Source organism: Hyperoodon ampullatus (genome assembly GCF_949752795.1).
Source record: "Hyperoodon ampullatus genome assembly, contig: scaffold_368, whole genome shotgun sequence".
In the NCBI taxonomy this organism is placed as follows: Eukaryota; Metazoa; Chordata; class Mammalia; order Artiodactyla; family Ziphiidae; genus Hyperoodon; species Hyperoodon ampullatus.
In genome coordinates, this window is record NW_027640486.1 from 214,393 (window position 1) to 236,262 (window position 21,870).

At 38.1% G+C, this 21,870-nt stretch overlaps 1 protein-coding gene across 1 annotated transcript in view; it reads right to left on the reverse strand.

Moving 5' to 3' along the window:
• Positions 1-784: 784 nt before the first annotated feature.
• Positions 785-21,870, reverse strand: part of PDE6C (phosphodiesterase 6C) — a gene marked incomplete at both ends in the record, with an annotated part of 60,337 nt that continues 39,251 nt past the window's right edge. Inside the window, 9 exon segments of the mRNA XM_079728700.1 lie at positions 785-846; positions 2,906-3,059; positions 3,450-3,469; positions 3,472-3,529; positions 3,645-3,715; positions 6,233-6,300; positions 6,386-6,493; positions 8,190-8,290; positions 20,526-20,613. Of these exon segments, the coding sequence (XP_079584826.1) occupies positions 785-846; positions 2,906-3,059; positions 3,450-3,469; positions 3,472-3,529; positions 3,645-3,715; positions 6,233-6,300; positions 6,386-6,493; positions 8,190-8,290; positions 20,526-20,613 (730 nt within the window).

Genomic DNA, 21,870 nt, shown 5'->3' on the forward strand with positions numbered 1-21,870 from the left:
GGTGTCCTTATAAGAAGAATGAGGACACAGACCCACACGAGGGAAGACTGAAGACCAGTTGAAGACACAGGGAGAAAGAAGATGGCCATTGACAAGCCAAGGAGAGAAGCATCACAAGAAACCAACCCTGCCAACACCTTAATCTTGGACTTCTAGTCTCCAGAATTGTGAGAAAATAAACTTCTGTTGTTTAAGCCACCCAGTCTGGGGCATTTTGCTGTAAGTAGCCCTAGTAAATGAATACAGTTATGAATACAGTTAATAAGAACCTTTAAAAAAAATTGGTGAGGGCTTCCCTGGTGGCACAGTGGTTGAGAGTCCGCCTGCCGATGCAGGGGATGAAGGTTCGTGCCCTGGTCCGGGAGGATCCCACATGCCGCGGAGCGGCTGGGCCCGTGAGCCATGGCTGCTGAGCCTGTGCGTCCGGAGCCTGTGCTCCGCAACGGGAGAGGCCACAACAGTGAGAGGCCCGCGTACCACAAAAAAAAAAAAAAAAAAAATTGGTGACTAATTTCAGGATTATATTATTTTTAATTTAAAACAAATTGGCACGAAAAATGCACTTATTTTTGTCTTATTTTGTACTTCTGTTGAACTTTATTTTACCCTCAGGGCTTTTAGGCTAGCAGTATATTTTCTCATGCTAGTCACAGGCTAGCTTTTCGGAAGATGCTGTTACTCTGTTACTTGATGGTTTGATGAATGAAATTTGCTAATGTTCTTTTGAATGTTTTCTTGTCTTCAAATGTAGAAACTATTTGAAATTTAGACCAGTTGGAGTGTATTACAGCATTAGACATGTTTTGGACTTTTTGTCATCACCACCACCTCCTGAATCTTCTGCAGCTAGTAAAAAGGAGAAAAGCAGTATTATTGGGAGTCAGTGGATATACAGTGTTTTTTTCCCTAATATTAGTGTAACTTTATAGCCTACTTCATAGTTTTAACTTACAGCAAGTACTAAGGGTTTGACCATTTAAAAACTTGAATTCATATTCAGAATTAGTCCATTTAGAAAATAAAATCTAATAAATGATTAGCCAATTAATGTCTCAGTTTCACAAAAGAACCACTGAACTGTGCAATCCGGGAATCTGAGTTGTTGCTTTGTGCCAAGCACAAAGCTTGTTGCCTGGAAATAAAATAATATTGGTTTACAGAGACTTCTCAGTGTAGTAGGAAAAAAATTTGGAAGTAATTTTTTATGTAAATAAGGATAGAAGATCCATATCCAATATACTGAATACTAAAAAAAAAAAAAAAAGTTAGGAGCCACTTAGAGGGCTTGATAACCTGTTCATCATAAAATTGAGGTAAAGATTAATTGTACTAAGAAATACCTTTTCTTTTCACTTGCCCAGTAAAAATGATCATTTTTGTTACCTTTCTGAAGTGCAAATCAGATGTTATCACTTTCCTGTTTAAATCCCTTTAAGGATTTCCCAGTGCTCTCTGGAGGACAAATCCTTAGCAAGGCCTTCAAGGTAACACACTGTCTGGCAGAGCTGCCTGCATTCCCAGCTTCATCTGGCACTTTGCCCTCCTTTGTAGCTCTCTAGACTCCAGCTACACCAGTTTTTAAGTTATTTAATTGCACCAAGCTTATTTCCACTTCAAGGCCTTTGTGCACATTCTGTTCTTTCCTCTCCAACTCCTCCTCCTTTCTCTGCTAGGCAAAGAGTACGTAGTCTTACGTTTAGCATAAGCATCCTTTAAGAAAGCCTTCCCGGTTAGCATAAGCATCCTTTAGGAAAGTCTTCCCGGATGCCTCAGGTACATACCTCATGCTTCCTCTGATAGTTATAGTTAGATTATCAGTTGTTCATTTGTTGGTTTGTCTAGCTCCCCCACCAGGTGGTAAGCTCTAGGAGATAAGGACCCCATCGTTCCCCAGGGCCTGCCTAACACAGGGCCTCATGCAGACTACACACCCAATAAATATGTAAATGGATGTATATCCCAGAGTCAGTAACTCCTGTTTTTATTCTGTTGAAGGATATCAACCCTTTAAGCAAAATGCTTTCTCCCTCTCTGAATTCTTTAGAATACCACTAAATATAAGAACCATCTAAAAAGAATGTTGCATCTTTTTTTTACAAGGCCTTTCCAGATAGAGATGATTTCTCTGTTAAACAATAAGAATTTCTTACAAAACCTTTTGAGTGTTGAGCTCTTGAGACAAAATATAAAATCATGATATTAGTATTCCACTTTCCAGATGACGTTTGAGGCATCTGATGAACTAATAGGTGATCCTAAGCATCTTAACAGAGGCTTTCTGAAGATTATCTTCAACCTAACTGAGTGACTTTAGGAGTAGAAATTTCATCAGGATAAACAGCACTAAGTAGAGACATCTGAGGCATAGGCAAAGTCTCAGGGTACCAGTCAAGTCACCCCACTCAGCTGACCAGCTTTACATCTCGGGCTTCCTTAGGTCTGGAAGTGAGGCTGGAGATCTGTAAAACCTTCTCATTATCTGGAGAGGAACATTAAGCTCAGACAGTTAAGCAAGATGCCCAAAGTCTCACAGCTAATGCATAATGTTAGGACTAAACTTATTTTCTCACCTAATCCTAATTGATCCCACTGATTCTATGGTTTTCATATTATTTCTAAAAACTCAGTATTCTGCAGAGGTACCTCAAGAGCCATATTCTAGAGTGGATGAAGAAACCTAACCCTAACCCCTACTTCGACTGGACCAATCAATTCCATCTGGAATTACAAAGTAAAATCTTGTTTGAGGGGGATAAAAAAACCCTGAAAACCACTAATCAACTTCTTGTAATTACCAGTCTGTGTGCAGTAAAGCAAATTTCCCGTTTGCATTTTCTTGTCGTGAGATTAATCTCTGCTTGACTTTCAGCTACTTTACAAGAAGTCAAAACAGATTCCATCTTACCTTTTTCAGTCGTATTTCCTTCTCCCTGCTTTTTCTTCTCTTCAGTTACCTTCATCTTTACATCATACTCATCAGCTAGGGACTTCCATTCCACTCTGTTATTTTGAAGACCATTCAGCATAGGTATGATTTCTTTGTGAAACCGTGAGAACTCCTAGATAGAATTTTAGGTCAGAAACTACTTAGATCATATTGTTCATTTTTAGTACTTTTCATGTGCAGAGAAGGAGCCCTAAGGAATTATTACAGCGCTCAGAGCTGCTAGGATGAGATTAACTCAGTGCCTCAGAAGTGGGAAACGTAGCTGTTTTCCTTCCTGCCTGCCTAAGTAAGTCTGTTCCATTTGCTTACATCTGAGTTCTCTCACCTTTCATTCCACCCCTGAATGAGAGATTAAGGTAATACCTCAAACTACCTTGGAGAAACAGGGACACCCCTAATGACTTTCCTTGAGGGTGACTTTGATTTTGGTTAACAGTTTGAAAGAAAAATTCTCATCCAGAAGATGATATATTTTACTCAGATAATGAATTTGTTTACTTACCTTATATACAAAAGAACAAAGTCAATAAATCCAACTTGAAGTTTAGGTAGTTCATCTTTTTTGTTTCTGTCCATCATAGGCTAGAAAGAGAAATAAATTCTTTAGAGATCTTTTTCTGAGATTCAGTGAACAAGACAGACTGATTTGTATTGATAATTTTTAATAAGTAGTGCATTTTTATGTCAAGGTGTTTACAATTGGTTGTTGCTGCAGCACTGTTCTCTCCAGATCTCCTTGTTCCCAAAATTCATTTGCAACCAGAAGTGCTACCTGAAAAGAAGGACATGATTCATGAAAGTGACTTGTTTGCATTTTATTGTGACATTTAAGGATAGAATGTATAATTAATGCTTGAGGTGTTGTCATACCATGTGCTCTTTGGTTTTAAAAGGATTTCATTTACAGATTATACTGAAATGGGAAAAGGGTATTTCTCTTCCTACTTCAGTGTGGTAGACTCATTCTAGGAGTGCCTATCTCCTATTTGCTATTGCCACCACCTCTCAACAATAAAAACGGGAGATGGGAAATTGTAATTCCATTACGTTCTGCTTCATGCTCTAAAGCTTCCCAGCTCCTCCTCTTGTCCTGCTTATCTCTTAGCATCTAGCATGTATCTGCATGTGTGTTTGTGCACATACATGCACAGTTTAGAACACAACTTCACCTGATTATGGTGTGAGGATATTTGAGGGTTCATTTATAGTTTTTTAAAAACAAGTATTTATCAGGTTTATTGAACACCTGCTAACTGCCTTACATTGGCATGAGCCAGGCTTACAAAGAGGAGTAACATGTGACCTTTATCTTTAAGATGCTCACAGTCTAATGAAGACAGTCATGTAAACAATGTGGTAAGTGCTATAATAGTAACAGTATGAACTGCTGTGGATCAAGGAGAAGGGAGAAAGGTTAGGGAGGTTGCATTTATGCTGTATCATCAAGGATGACTAGTAGTTTGCCGATAAAGAAGAGGGGGAAGACTATGTACAGATAAAATTCAACGTCCAGCTTTTTTTTTTTTAATTTATTTATTTTTGGCTGCATTGGGTCTTCGTTGCTGCGCGCAGGCTTTCTCTAGTTGCAGCAAGTGGGGGCTACTCTTTGTTGCAATGTGTGGGCTTCTCATTGCAGTGGCCTCTCCTGTTGCGGAGCACAGGCTCTAGGCGCGCGGGCTTCAGTGGTTTTGGCTTACAGGCTCAGTAGTTGTGGCACATGGGCTCTGTTGCTCCGTGGCATGTGGGATCTTCCCGGACCAGGGCTTGAACCCATGTCCCCTGCATTGGCAGGTGGATTCTCAACCACTGCGCCACCAGGGAAGTCCCCAACACCCTGCTCTTGTGTGAGTAGGAGCTTAGAGTGTGAGGCGGTGACATGGGAAAGAGTGAAAAGAAAGAAACTGGGGAGTAGGAGTTAAGGACAGGTAATGACAGGCCATGTAAGCTCTGCTGGGAAGCTTAACCTGATTCTCTGGGCCAGTAGTTCTTATTCTTGAGCCATAGGGTCCCTCCAAAGTGCATGAGTGGCACAGAAGTGGATGCCAAGAGAAATTTAAGCTAAAGTAACTTTGCTTTTTTCTCTTTAATAAAGTGATCTTTGTACAACTTTCTGGGTGAGAAAAATAGACTTTGCTTCTTTCTTTAAAAAAGGTTGAAAACCTCCAGCATTGGCGAGTTTAGAAGGCTTTTAAGCAATGCTGTGGCCAAGCAGAGGTCTATTTATAAGCAGTCCCAGCAGCAGCTCAGGAAGGTTGGAGGAGTTCATGATGAGAGAGGATCACTTAGGAGGCTGCCACCATAGTTCTGATGAAAGAGGGAAAGTATTAACTATAAGGTGGTAGCAAGAGTGATGGACAGGAGTGGCTTTGAAATGAGGGAGATGGACTCAAGCAAGACCCCAGGTTCTGGCGTGGTGATGATGTAGACAAAGAATAGAGAAGGAAGAGCGGGCAGTCAGTACAGAAGGAGCACAGGTGTTTGGTTTGGGGGTTGATGGCTCCGATTATTCTGTCTTTACAAATAAAATCCACACTTAACAGTTGAACCCAGTGAATTCTGGCCTCTTCTGCTTAGGGTTTTCCCTGTGAATTAACTGAGGGAGAAAGAGAAGCTTCTTTCATCGATTAGTAAGAAACCAAGGGGTAAACGAATGGCTCCCACTCTGACTCCCCAAGGTTGGGGAAGAACTTCCTTGGAAGATGCCCTTAAATATGACCTCGCAGATAGTGCCACCTGGTAACTGACAGCACACTGAAGAGGAGACTGTAAGTGCAAAGCCACCCTTGACGGATGAAGGCGCTAATGATTCATCCTTGTCTCGTCCTTTACCTCCTCTATTAAAAATGCAGATACTCCCTGAATAATTTTATATAAACTTCTTACAGCCAGTCCAGTGATAAAGGAATTCTTCTCAGAAAGCATTTTCTTTCTAAGGTTCCCTCTATTTGCCTTGTTCTGGGCCTGACCAAATGACCTATTGTCCCACTGACACTTGTGAGCTCTTGAAAGCTGTGTGCTTTTCTTCACTAACACTTCACTAACAGAAACCCAACAGGGAACATTGTACTTTTGTCTTAACTTCTTAAATTCCTTTTTTCTTCTTTGTAAATTATAAACCTATTGTTTCAGAGGACAAGACCAGGGTAATGAAGATAATTGCTTACAAAATATATAGTCATATAACTGATAGCCATCATTAAATTCTGAGGTTGCATGATACCTTCATGTTCTCTTTCACATGGGACCTAGACAGAGCCCGAGTATGCGATAGAAAAGGGGGACTACTCGCCTGACTTTGTACCTCCCAGGGCTTGGTTATAGCTGACAGGTCACATGCAGTCATCATCATTGCCCTTTAAAAGAAAACAAAAAGTGTTAAAATAGAAATATAAAACAAGTTATTTTTGCCAAAAGAGAAATAAAATTCTGACTACTCACATGATAATCTCTTTTTTGGTTGGATCAGTGGTTACGTATTTGATGGCCTCTTCTTCAGTTTCCATTTTTTCACAGGCATCAACAATTTTTTGAAACATGGTTCTCTTCCTAAGAAAGATAACAGCTGTGCAACAATTTTAGCATATAAGACCAGAGATAAAAAGTGTCTTTAATGCGTGCTTTTCAGGTTTTATGTTCCCAGTTTTCATCAAATGTCCATGTAGTGGATCGAAGGGGCAGGGGGAGCAGAACAGGGAGTGGCTGTGTAACTGGCATAGCAAGGGTTTAAGACAGAAAAAGCACCAGCCAGAAAGGGAAAAAACGGTTAAGTTTGAAAACATTCAAACGAAGAGTTACATGTGACAAAAAAAGATAAAGGCCACAGGCTGTGATGAAACACTGTAATGCATAAAACCAACAAAAAATTAGAAGCCAAAAGATATGAAAAGATATGAAAATACAAGTGTGAACGACAAGATACCATCTCACACTCAGATTAACAAAATAAATAGATTTAAATAAGCCCAGATCAAGAAGAGTCCAGATATGGGATAACAGGGACACCTGTATGCTGCTGGTGGGAGTTTAAATTGGCATACCTACTCAGGAGTGCAGTAGATTTGCAATGTGGTATAAAATTTAAAATATGCAAACCCTACAACAATCCCATTTCTAGATATGTACTTTACAGAAACTCTCATATATATACAAGGATATACAATGTAGGCAGTGATGAAAAATTGGAAATAATCTAAATGTCCATGAGTAGAAGAATGGCTAAATTATGGTACATTTAAAAAGAATGAACTGGATTTCCATTTACCACCAAGCTAAATCTTCAAAACATTGTGTGAAAACAAGCTGCAGAAAGGTATACACGGTATGATACCATTTATGGAAAAATTTTAAACACACTTAATGCCATATAAAAACATGGATGGGAAGGATGAATACACAGCAATATCAGGATGGTGGTATCTGCGAAGGAGAAGGGGAGAGGGTTTTCATGATAGAGTGGGCATGGGATGCCTCAATTGCATCACTTTTTCCCCTTAAAAAAAAAAAAGATGTAAGACAAAATCTTAGCATTTGTTGAATCTGAGCTATAGCTATTTGGATATCAGTTATATATTTCTAAATATCTGTCTTCATATTTGAACTATTTAACATAAATTTTTAATGAAGAAGGATCAGAGAGGCACAATTTAATACTGCCCATCCAAGTTGTTAAATACTTAGATCCCATAGTTCACCTTGTTCTAATGCATTTTAAACTTTATAATTCATTGACAAGAAATTGTGCAGAAGCTTGGAGTATCTGGCCTCCTTGGTAATCATTATTATTATTATAAATAGGGTAGCGCTCTGCTGTATATAACTCAGCATTTTTTGAGTTTGTTAATGTGCATCAGTATCACCAAGATTTTTCAACTCTCAGACTCTGGCAGGATCAAATGTCTGAGCCTGCAACTCTAAGTACCAGATTGTGGACTACGATGAATTCACCAGGACAAAAGTCACCTCGTAAGGTTTTGTAGTGTCGCTCTTCCGGCAGTGCACCTACCTTGCTGCATATTCTTTAATTCAAGTTTCTTCAGATAAACTAATTAATATTAGGGGCTTAGCCTTTTAAAATATGTTTCCAGATGTCTAGTAAATTCATTATCAGGCATCTTAAGGGTATTCTATTGATAATCCAAAAAGAAAAGAAGTGTGTGTGTAAATAAATACCCTTTAACTTTAAGGCAACGGACCATTTACAGAAAGCAGAACCACACAGAGTACAAGGGAGTTCGGTACTGACTTGAAATATAAAGCCAGGTCAGTTGCTATTATTGCAACTTCAAACAAATGAATAACTGTTTCAAACTGGCGTTTATTTAGGTTCTGGAAGATGTTTAAACTCTGTAAGATGAAAATTCACAATAAAGTGCCATCATTAATTTGCCTTTGATTCAACATACAAACCAAACAATGCTTAATAACATATAGATTATCCTATTATAGAAAGAAGAAAAACTAGGTCTTTCACTTTTTTTGCTTTTTCCATTTTCTCTCTTGGATTAGGTTACCCCTCTACTGTACTTTGAGTAAGGTAATTTAAACTATAAAAACATATCATTAGCAAATATTCAGGTAATCGATGTATAAGATTTTGGAGGAAATAAAAGTGTTTTCTTCCAGGACCATTTCAACAAAAATGATTTAAAATTTTCTGTAGTAATTGAGGAGCCTTAATAAAGAATATCTGGTATTTGTCCGATTGTTAGACATGTTGAATTATTTACTAGATAATTTCATAGTGATTACAGAAATTGCCGGAAAACTTTCAGAAGCTGCAGATTACAATAGTACTCACATACACATAGGAAAAAGTAAATTCTTCCAAGTTGTTCTTAAAATGATGTCTTGCAATTATATTTTACAAAGACTTAACTATACCTTTCTTCAAAGAGTTTCCCACTAATAATCTCTTCATACATGGATCAGCCTCAATTTTTAGTGTTCTAGAAAATGAGAGTGTAAATCTGGGAGTGTTTTTTAAAAGGTATGATATTCCAAAAACACCATTTTAGGAATACAGGCCAAAGGACAAATGTATAGTGGGTTTTGCCAAATGAAGTTAACAGTTATGAAATACAGAAAAATTCCACTGGAAAGGAGGAAACAGTCTATTCACCTATGTGGAGATAGAGGCAGCATAATGTAGAAAAGAATACTGGGTCAAGCACCAAATAATAATAGTAAACACTCACCTAATGCTTACTACTTCCCGGGCACTGTTGTAAAGTGCTCTATGAACACTCTTAATTGCACAACAAACCACAACATAGAGAGGTTAGGTAACTGCTCAAGGTTAAACAGCTAGTACACAGCAGAGCAGATATTTAAACCAGTGCAGCAGGGCACCACACTGCCTCTCAGCAAGGAGCCCAGGTTCAGCTCCCAGCTTCCCCACTTGGTAGTTGTGTAATCCTGAACACCTCACTTAACATCTGTATTTGTTATATCAAATGGGGATAATAACAGCTGCCCTGCTAACTGCCTAGCACTCAGTCTGTGATCAATAAATATTTATGGAATGTTGATGCAAATGAGATAACTGGGAGTGCATTTCAGAACTATAAGTTGCTACAAAATTTACATAAATTATTTAATTATTATATATCAGTATTACTGTTATATCAAGTTTTGAGGTAATCCCCAGGTAAAAATAGAATTGCAAACCCAAGACCAAATACAGCTCTGTCATTCCAGGAGATTGAAATATTAGCAAGAAGTAGACTAGAATTATGTGTTACTGTATACATAATACAAACCTCCATTTAAGTCATCTTTTTATAACAGCTTCCATGACAAGAAAAATGGTATTTTACACAACAGATACAAGTAGTAGAAAAGCAAGTTGTAATATTTGTTAAAATAATGAGTTCATAATAGTTATATTTTTAAATTGATAGAAGGAAGAAATGGCTGTTGGACACTACAATGAACAAAAAGAAAGCTTGTCTAGATCAAAATTAATGTCTTACTTGAGACAGTGCACAGCAGCCCCTTGGGCATAATCTCTGCACCAAATTGTCTGGATACAGGTTATTTTTAACCTGGTCTGGATTGACCAGGAAGAAGGAAGAATAAGTGGGCCATTTGTCATTTTAATCCCACTTAACCTGCCCCTGATTTTGGTACACTGGTGGCCTGCCCTTGGACTGGTGGGGACCCAGTGGCATATTTACATCACTGAGTCACTGCCTTTATCTGTTCACTGATACACGTTATTATTTTCCCAAAGTAATGTGTATTACGTAATTCCGACACATACTTTGTAGATCCAGTAGCACTGAAAGTCATCCTTGACTGCTGTACTAAGGACAAAAAGTTGGGGTCATGTGTGGAAATGCCTTAAACTTTTAGACAAATTAATAGCACATGAAGTCATTTTAATCCTTATTATATACTGAAAAATTTACTAAAAGAGTGGATCTCAGGTGTTCTCACCACACACACACAAAAAGGTTAATGTTAATTAACTTGACTGTAGTAATCATTTTACTATACATGTATATCAGAACAGCATGTTGTATACATTAAATATATGTAATTTTAAAAAATTAAAACAAAAACTTAGAAAAAAAGGGCCAAAGAAAACCATTATAGAATGAGGAGAGGGGGCACACAAAGGAGGCTGCTGAATAAATAAATAATCCCTTAGGACAGACCTTGAGTCTACCAAATGCCAGACTGTACAGACTACACAACCATCAACCAAGTAAATCAATATTTTTTATGCACCAATTACTTTAATACAGGTACTTTTACTTTTAACCTGGATACCTGTTGCTATTTGCTAAATATATGTGTGTGAGAGAGAAAAGCTATATATAAAGAGATAAAAATAAATATGACTTAATACTGTTACACTTCATTTAAGTCATACCTTTTTCTAATCCAAAATAATAAAACAGCTATATTAAAGCAGACAGATTGTCAAAAGGTCTTTCACTTTACAAAGTAAATTATTGCTGGATTTTTTAAAAAGATGATTAATGTCACACTTTTAAAATTAGTATAATTAAGAAAACAGTATACATTCAACCCTTTTCAGTGCTGCTTCCTTCGTTGATAGCACAATATTCCTTATTTTCACTCTTTTTCTTCTCACTCATTTTCACTTTCATCTAAAAACACTGTACAGGCCTCTAATTGAAAAACCCTTTCTTAATATTCTATTTTCTCTTTTCCTTCTCTCACAGATAAGGTTCTTAAAAGAAGAGCTTCTAAGTGGTTTCTTTTTCAGCTATGGATATAGATTCACATAAACGATCCTGTTTCTGTTTTGTATTAGTTGCTAGAAAGCTCCTGACCAAATCTGTGGCCCATGTCTAATAAATGTTTATACTTTTCACCATATACATTTTGGGCCTTCACCATACTTCATCTTTTTTTTTTTTTTTGCGGTAGGCGGGCCTCTCACTGTTGTGGCCTCTCCCCTTGCGGAGCACAGGCTCCGGACGCACAGGCTCAGCGGCCATGGCTCACGGGCCTAGCCGCTCTGCGGCATGTGGGATCTTCCCAGACCGGGGCACGAACCCGTGTCCCCTGCATTGGCAGGCGGACTCTCAACCACTGTGCCACCAGGGAAGCCCTCATCTTATTTTTATATTGCCATTAGCCCTCATTTTTTTTCTTTAATGTTATATTAATTTTTGGACACTCCATTAAAAACATTTTGGAACAAGTTGAGGATTAAACATATATACATGCACGCAGGTTTTTTTTGAGTAAGCAAAGGCAGAGCCAGTGATCTTTTAATCAGAGCAAGAGGTCTTAGGATGTGGACAGCACACAAAAGAAGGAAGGATGTCCCTCAAAAATCCAGTTTGACAACACAGAGCAGCAGCAGAAGAGGAATTGATGGGAAAGCTATGCTGACATATATCTGCACTGACTCCTATTAGTCGTCTGTGCCAAAGAGAATGCCCTGGGTAACAAGAAGGGATGGCAGGAAGTTTGGCATCAATGGCCAGATCCTAACACAGAGCCTGTAGCTTCAAGGGCTTTGCTTAACATAAGCCTTCCCAACTTCTGGAAAGCCCATATTAAAGAGGTGTGTGCCCCAGACCAAAGAAATAGAATCGGTGAGGCAGTGTTTGAGACAATAAATAGGAAGCTGAGGCTGTCCTCAGTGCATTTCTGCCCTTCCTCACAGGATTCTTCAGCAGATAGCACATTCCATTAAGGAATGAGTCGTTTTCAAAACGACTGCATAAAACCTCTGCATAAAGACCACAAGAACACAAAATCTATGGACTCAATGCAATTGCAGCCAGAATACCAACAGGTTTGTGCATATGTGTATGTAAATTGACAAACTGATTTTAAAATTCAAATGAAAATACAAAGGCTTAATAAAAGCCAAGGCACACTTGAAGTAGAACAAAGCTGGAGAATTTACACTGAAAGAAATTAAGATTTATTATAAAGATATAGTAGTTAAGATGGTATGATATTGACAAAGGAGAAACTGATCAGTGGAACAGAATAGATAGTACGGAAGCAGTCCACCTTATTTTATAATCAGTTACCTGATTTATGACAGAAGGTCTCACTGAAGTGAAGTGAGAAAAGGGTGGCCTTTTTTTTTTTTTTTTGCGGTACGTGGGCCTCTCACTGTTGTGGCCTCTCCTGTTGCGGAGCACAGGCTCCGGATGCGCAGGCTCAGCGGCCATGGCTCATGGGCCCAGCCGCTCCACGGCATGTGGGATCTTCCCGGACTGGGGCATGAACCCACGTCCCCTGCATCATCGGCAGGCGGACTCTCAACCACTGCGCCACCAGGGAAGCCGAGGGTGGCCTTTTTAATAAATGGTGCCAGGTCATCTGGATTTCCACCTAGACAGAAAAATGTATATTGATCTCTACATCAAACCACATATAAACATAAGTTGTGGACTTCCCTGGTGGCGCAGTGGTTAAGAATCCGCCTGCCAATGCAGGGGACACGGATTCGAGCCCTGGTCCGGGAAGATCCCACATGCTGCGGAGCAGCTGAGCCCATGCATCACAGCTACTGAGCCTGTGCTCTGGAACCTGTGAGCCACAACTACTGAAGCCCGCACGGCTAGAGCCCATGCTCCACAACATGAGAAGCCGCCACAATGAGAAGCCTGCACACCGCAACAAACAGTAGCCCCTTCTGGTTGCAACTAGAGAAAGCCCGCACACAGCAATGAAGACCCAACGCAGCCAAAAATAAATAAATTTATTTATTTTAAAAAAAAGTAAGTTGTAAAAAGATTGTGGATCTAAATGAGAAAGGTAGAACAATACCAGTTATAGAGAAAAATATCTTCATTACCTTGAATAGACAAAGATTTTTAAGATGAGAAAAAACAGCTAATCTTTAAAAAATTGATCAAATGGACATTAAAATTAAGAACTTCTATTCATCCGAATCCAACATTAAGAGTAAAAAGGCAATTCACAGAAAGGGAGGAAATATTTGCAATACAGATTTCTCACAAAAGATACATAAGCCAGAATAAAGAATTCCTACAAATCAAGTTGAGAACAAAGCATCCCCAACACAGAGAATTTCAAAAGGTCAATAAACATAAACTGTAGTTCATGTTAATCAATGCTATTTAATTTGACACAAATTAAATTCAGTGCAATGTCACTACATTCCCATCAGAGTGACTAAAATGAGAAAGATGGAAAGTACAAAGTGTTGGAGAGGATGGAGAGCCACTGGAACTGTTGGTAAGAACATATATTAGTACAACCATTTTGGAAAACTGCTTGTCAGCATTCACCAAAGTTGGACATACGCTCATCCTTTGGTCAAGCAACTCTATTTCTAGATACATACCAAACAGAAATGCACACGTGTATTCACAAAAAGACATGTACTAGAGAGTCACAGAACACCATACGTAACAACCCTGAATCAGAAATCACATAAATGTCTTTTAGGAGTTGACTGTGTACATAAATGTAGTGTACACACACACACACCAAACTAAGAAAATAACAACGGAAGAAAGGAACACAAAAAGCAAATGAAAAATATATCAAAGGAAATACCCAGTGGAACATGAAAAATTCACACCAGTAATATCCATAGTTTCAAAACCGTAAGAACTTAAAGAGGAGACTGTAAGGCAACAGTAAAAAAGTGAACTAGCAGAACTAGTAGTAGAATGAAAAAAATGGAATTGAACATAAAAGCAATATAATTGATGAAATCTACATTAAAGCTGTACTCATAGAATAAGCAACTGAACTGCAGCAAGGGACATAGTCCACAGTCTTGAGGAAATTAAAATGGAAAAGAATAAATCTATGAAAATACACAGGCACTTCCCTGGTGGTCCAGTGGTTAAGAATCCACCTTCCTATGAAGGGGATGCGGGTTCAATTCCTAGTTGGGGAACTAAGATCCCACATGCCGTGGGGCAACTAAGCCCGTACACCACAACTACTGAACCCTCGCACCACAACTACTGAGCCTGTGCGCCACAACTAGAAGGCCATGCGATGCAACTAAGAGCCCACGCGCCGCAACGAAAGGTCCCATGTGCCGAAACTAAGACCTGATGTAGCCATAAATTAATAAATATTTTAAATATATATATATAAAGAACATATGGCAAGAAGACTCAATATATACATAATTGGTATTCCCAGTGTATTAGAAAAATGTTCAAAGATACAATGAAAATAAAAAACTTCCCTGAAATTAAAAAAAAAAAATTCTATGGATCATAAGTGTAACCCATGACAAGGAAAAATAGATGCAGAATGGTCAATACCCAGACATTCAGACAAAGTTACTAAAATATGAAGAATTAAGAATCATATGAAAAGATATACAATGAAACAAAAACAGCCTCTTCAGTAAGTGGTGCTGGGAAAATTGGACAGCTACATGTAAAGGAATGAAATTAGAACACTCCCTAACACCATACACAAAAATAAACTCAAAATGGATTCGAAACCTAAATGTAAGACCAGACACTATAAAACTCTTAGAGGAAAACATAGGAAGAACACTCTTTGACATAAATCACAGCAAGATCTTTTTGATCCACCTCCTAAAGCAATGGAAATAAAAACAAAAATAAACAAATGGGACCTAATGAAACTTCAAAACTTGCACAGCAAAGGAAACCATAAACAAGACGAAAAGACAACCCTCAGAAGGGGAGAAAATATTTGCAAACGAATCAACAGACAAAGGATTAATCTCCAAAATATATAAACAGCTCATGCAGCTCAATATTAAAGAAACAAACAATGCAATCCAAAACTGGGCAGAAGACCTAAATAGACATTTCTCCAAAGAAGACTTACAGATGGCCAAGAAGCACATGAAAAGTTGCTCAACATCACTAATTATTAGAGAAATGCAAATCAAAACTACAATGAGGTATCACCTCACACCAGTTAGAATGGGCATCATCAGAAAATCTACAAACAACAAATGCTGGAGAGGATGTGGAGAAAAGGGAACTCTCTTGCACTGTTGGTGGGAATGTAAATTGATACATCCACTATGGAGAACAACAGTATGTAGGTTCCTTAAAAAACTAAAAATAGAATTACCATATGATCCAGCAATCCCACTACTGGGCATATACCCAGAAAAAACCATAATTCAAAAAGACACATGCACCCCAATGTTCACTGCAGCACTATTTACAATAGCCAGGTCATAGAAGCAACCTAAATGCCCATCGACAGACGAATGGATGAAGAAGTTGTGGTACATATATATATACAATGGAATATTAGCCATAAAAAGGAACGAAATTGAGTCATTTGTTGAGACGTGGATGGATCTAAAGACTGTCATACAGAGTGAGGTAAGTCAGAAAGAGAAAAACATATATCGTATATTAACGCATGTATGTGGAACCTAGAAAAATGGTACAGATGAACCGGTTTGCAGGGCAGAAGTTGAGACACAGATGTAGAGAACAAACGTGTGGACACGAAGGGGGGAAAACTGTGGGGTGGGGATGGTGGTGTGCTGAATTGGGCGATTGGGATTGACATGTATACACTGATGTATATAAAATTGATGACTAATAAGAACCTGCAGTATAAAAAAACAAACAAAAAAGAATCATATGAGTATCTATGCAGAAAAATCAAGTCACATGAGAGGGAGAAAATCAGATTGGCCATTTATACCTCTCAGGGCAATGCTTCAATGCCAAAAGACATTGGAGCAATTTCCTACAATTTCTGAGAAAAAGAAAGTGACCCAAGACCTTTATATTCTGCCAAACTGACTTTCAAAACTAAATGTAACAAACAGACCTTAGGCATGTACTTAGCTTAGACTCTCTGGGAGAAACTACCAAATAACACAAATCTAGCTAATCAAGATAAAATAAAATACACAGGAATGGACAGGCCATGGTAGAAAGACTGAGGTTAAGTATCAGGCCCATTTAAAAGTAGAATTAGGAATAAACAATTGTGCCTCTTTGGTCTTGGCCACAGAAAAGAGATGACAAAGGGAACACTGTCATTTGGAAAGCATCACAATGAGACGCACACTGTGGCTCTAAGGCCTCCCACCTTCAGAAGCACACCTGTGACAAATGTGGCTGCCCTAGCAGGCAGAAGAGGAAGTGTGCCTGGAGTGCCTAGGCTGAGGACAGAACACCACTGGGGCCGGGCAAGTGAAGCACCTACAGATTGTATACTGAAGGTTCAGGCATGGATTCTGGGGAGAACAACACCTAACCCAAGAGAGCCACTGGGGTAGGATCCAGTTCAGCTTAGGGATTTCAACCATTTGTCATGCAATAAATGCTCTGGTTTAAAAAAAATAGACCATTGTGGAAATTATAGAGCAAAATGAATTTTATAACTACTGATAACAGTAAAAAAAATACTTTTAATGATAATAAATACCTTACAAAACAGAGGTGGAGATGCTGGAAGCAGTATAAGTGTTCTAATTGTTTCACGTTTCATAGCAGGGAGTTCATGGATGATGTAAAGTTAACACGTATGGTCTAAAATCAAACATCTAAACGCTCGTTATAGTTTTTCACACTTTCCCGTAATCACTGGTTATTGATTTTAGGGTTCTCTTTAAGAACCAATATCTCTTGTGATAAGAACACAGTTCTCTGAAGTTCTGTAATTCTTTCCATTTAAAAAAAAAGTTTCTTCTGTTAAATTCAAGTAGAATTAAAATTTTCATTTAAAATAAATGGACTACCACTCAGCAATGAAAAGGAATGAATCACTGCTGGTTCATTCATTCAACATGAACAAATCACAAAATTATTATTTTGTATGAAAGAACCCAGCACAAAAGAGTAATTATTGCATGATTTCATTTATATAAAAATCTAGAAGATTTAAACTATAGTGACTAAAAACATTTCAATGGTTGCTTGGGGCTGGGAGGGGAGAGAGGCATCGACTGCCTGGGGGCAAGAGGAATCCTTTGGGACGACAGAAGTGTTCTGTATCTTGAGTGTGGTCGTTCCCAGGTGTATGAATAGAATTCATAGAATTTTTATGAAAAACACATTAAAGGGATGCCACTTATTGTACATACATTACACTTCAATAAATTAAAAAAAAAACTCTAACCAAAAAACTAGCTTGGATGGTAAGATCCCATTTTTCTAAAATTGTTTCTGTCCTTCTCCCTTTACATATTCACAGAGGGCTACAATGAAGTTCATTAAATGTTAATGAAATGTCTATTTCTGAGTGATAGGATTTAAAGTGATTTTTAAAATATTTATCTCTGGAATGTTTCCTATTGCTTGAATCTTTATAGTGGGCATGTGTAATTTTTACAACAACTATTGTCATTAATTTAAAATATAGATAAGTCTATGATATTCCATTTGTTCTTCCGGGGAATTGTGCTGGACACGTGATGTAGAGACAGGTGCACAGAACAAGAGAGGAGGCCTCTGTCCCAGCCCCACTCCAGCTGGGCCCCCATCTGCTCAGCTGGTTTCACCTGCCCACAGAAAGAGTCTAACTTTGCACCCCCTCTACCAATAACAGGCCATTTTTGTTCTCCTAGTGCCATGAAAATGGCAATAAGATATAAGTTCTGCATAGCACACCAAAACAGAAATGGCTCTAATTCATCCTGATGAGGGCACTCAGGGGAGATGAGTTCTAGTCTTCAATGTGGTACATGCGACACCCATAAGAGAAGACTGCCAACATGTTTGTGGTTTGCTGGTGACCATACACAAGATATTTAACTTCTTCTTCATTTCTTCTTTGTATAATACAAGGTCAGTGTGAAAAAGCATAAATAAAGTTCGTGAAGTGTTTTGAATAATAAAAGTGTTGTTATTTATGCTGAGCAATGCATTTTGTCATTCCGACAGTACATTGTAGTATTAAAGTTTCTATTCTGACAAATTTGGCTAACAAGACTTTTCCACCTATTCATTAGGTTAAAGGGTGGATTTCTGACTAGTTTAGAACACAGATGGTTCTGTCCTCAAAGCAGGGAATCCAACTCTACTGGGACATAAAGATATTTTAGTTCAAAGCCTGATAATATACAAAACGAGTAACGTCCACAATATGACAAAATTGCTAGATAAATCATAAGGATTTCCCTTATGTAAAAAAATTAGTTTTTAGTGTAAATATTTTCTTTATACAATAAATAAATAAAAGAACTGTATTGTCTCTCAAAAAAAATGTACTGAGACAACTGTGTTGCCTCAAAAAAGAATATCTGATGGTTAAAATTTCATTTTTTTCAGCATTCAATTTGCCTGCTCATAAAATGTTCTGTGATTGCATTTATTGCCTAGCGACTCTATTTACAACCCTTAAAAGTCTGCAATTAGCAGGTCGAATAGCACTGTAGACAGGTCCTCGCCAAGGTGGTACAGATTACTAAGATGCAATATTCCTTTTTAGAAAGAATAATAAGCCTTTATATAGCCATCAAAACCAGTTCAGACTGCAGAGTAAATAACATTAAAAAAATTAAGATGGAAAACAACAACTCTATTAAAAACTCTCAAATCCCAGAAAGGAAAAACATATGTGCTACTAGGAGCCTTCCAAAGTTAAGCACTTAAACATTTGGCTGTAAAGGTTTAAAAATATATTTTGCGTTAGTAGGTAAACGTAAAATTAAATAAATTATTTTTGATACTACCTGCCTGTGGTATATGTAATCAGTGGGATGAATGGAAAATTCTTACTCAAAAATACAAGACTGTCCCAATCAGTAAAACAAAGACTCATAACAAATTGGATAATAACAATTTACTCTTATCTTCCTGAACTACTTTCAATTCTACTCTTTCTAATTCTCATAGGACAGATATTATCATCCTTTTTATGATACTACCGCAGGGACAGGTCCTGGCTACACATGAGAATTATGAAAATTCTTATTAAAAATGCAGATTCCTGGGTCCAATCCCCAGGGAGCCTGGTAAGCGCGAGATGAAGCCCAGGATGTGTTTTTAAAAGCCTGCCCACCTCTGCCCTGTGAAATCGATCATTCTGACGCAAATGGTCTGTGTCCCCCTGTCTGGATGCAGCCTGCAATCACAGGCTGTTAAAAACATTTAAATCATGTGTTTGTTTTGTTTTTCCACTTTTCTGCCTGGTTGCCCTGTCTTACAAGTTTTCCCACTTGGCTTTTGATTATATAGAAGAATGTAGTGTTATCTTTCTAAACTTGGACATATTTCCATATACCCCCACATCCCCTGAGCCTAAAAAAAGATTATTATTGAAACTGAAAAAAGCGCCTCTCTCCCAAGGGCTTATTTATCCTAATGAACTCGTATGATTCTAGACAGTTTTTCTGTCAAGACAAAACAGTATTCCCCTCCATCTACTAATGATTCATTCTGGGTTAGAATTTTCTCAAGATATATATTTTTTTAAAGTATAACTAGATTATATTCACCACCTTTCTCACAAACCTATATACCCCTCAAATAAAATCAGTAAAAAGAATAATGACTGCCTTCTACAGAAGGTTAGTAGTACATGATATTGCATAAATCAAAGTGAATTCAAGACCAAGCTTAAGCCACTTCCTGTGAAAAGCTTCCTGATCCCGCCCCTCTTCTCCCTTATGTCCTGCCCACTCCTGAATGTGACACCTCCCTCTGGAACTCTTGGGAGATTCACTCAGTGCCTCTGATGGCAGTTGTCCGATCTGTCTTACAGCCTGATTTCATGCCTACCCCCCAACTACCAAAGCTTGACTTTCTCAAAGATACAGACAGTGCCTTACAGTGCATACCACATGAATCAGAAAAGCAGTGGCTGTGTAGCCTCCTTTTCTCTTCACATTCATACATACCCAGGGTGCATAGAGCCCTCTCACATCCACCTTAAGCTTTTTCTTCTTTCTTCACGAACCCACAGAGATGCTGTGACTTTCCATGGCTCTTTTCTCCTCTATCTCAGCTACTTCCAACTTGGCTGTTCAAAAACTATTGCAATATAGCAATTTCTATCAATTGACTTCAATAAGGGTATATACTGTCAACCACCAGAACTCAAGGCCATCCTCCTTCTAAGCATTTTCTGTGGGTTAGTGCTTTGATCCAGAGCTTGTGAGTTGCCCTAGAGAGAGAGGGAGAGACCCACGTACCTCATCCTGTAGGAGAGTCTTACTGTACTCCAGGTGGTGTCTCTCCAAGATGGACGATCCATGAAGCCTTGCTAATGGAGATGTGGATCTAGGAGGAAAAGGATAATTTTAGCTATTTAAACATTACACATAAGGTTATATGATGCAGAATCTTTACAATCTGAGGATTTTTTTCATTTCTTCCCTCTCCCCTAATGCCTGTGAAACAGTTGGAAGTAACATATTGGAAAAGAATTTTTAGATTTAGAACAGGAGAATATGCTCTTGTTAAAAAGTCCTTTAAAAAAAAAACAACCCTAATTTGTTAAATGTGTAAAATGATTGACTTGTTTAAACTACGAAGTTTGGTTCACTCCCTGCATCTAAAATTGTTAACTTCCCTGGAGCTTATGGAGGTGACTATGACTTATAGAACATGTAGCAAACTTGTTGAAGCCCATAGTTTATTTGCACAGAAAGTGTATATTAAGAATTTCCAGGAACCAAAATGAAAATGATGATAAAGTAACATTTCTCTTCTCCTTTAAGACAGTGACATAAATTTAAATTTCCCATTTGTTAGTGGTGAGGTCACAGCTTTATGTAAAGTGAGGTCTTTGGTACCCTGTCTTTCTACAATGCTTCCTGTTCAAGGAAGGGGAAGCAACATTGAAAATAAAAAGATGTGCACAGGGAGCTCTGTTCAATATTCTATAATAACCTAAATGGGAAAAAAACTTGAAAAAGAACAGATACATGTATATGTATAACTGAATCACTTTGCTGTACACCTGAAACTAACACAACATTGTAAATCACCTATACTCCAATATAAAATAAATATTTTTTAAAAAAAGAAAATAAAAAGGTGAAAAGAAAAGATGGAGAGAAGCCGAGGTGAAAGGTCTAATAGATAATATGAAGACTTTGTTACAGAAATATGGAATAAATAATTTTAAGGAAGGGAGAAACCGGAAATATGGGTGGCAGCCTTAGTAGAGTTTCATTTAATTTCAGAAAGAACAGAACTTTAGGGAGGAGAGGAGTCATTAACAGGTCACTAACAGGTCTGGTAAACCAAGTATTCTAGTTAGGGAACAATCAGACTGTGTCTGATCCATATTATAATTGATCATAATTTTAACACATATTCAAATACCTATACTGTGTCAGCACTGGAGATTTAAACAAATTAAAAAAGCTCAATTTCAGTTAGAAATGAGTGGTATCTTAGTTCCTTTAGGTTTAAAAACATTACTCAAGGGCCTCCCTGGTGGCGCAGTGGTTGAGAGTCCGCCTGCCGATGCAGGGGATGCGGGTTCGTGCCCCGGTCTGGGAGGATCCCATGTGCCGCGGAGCGGCTGGG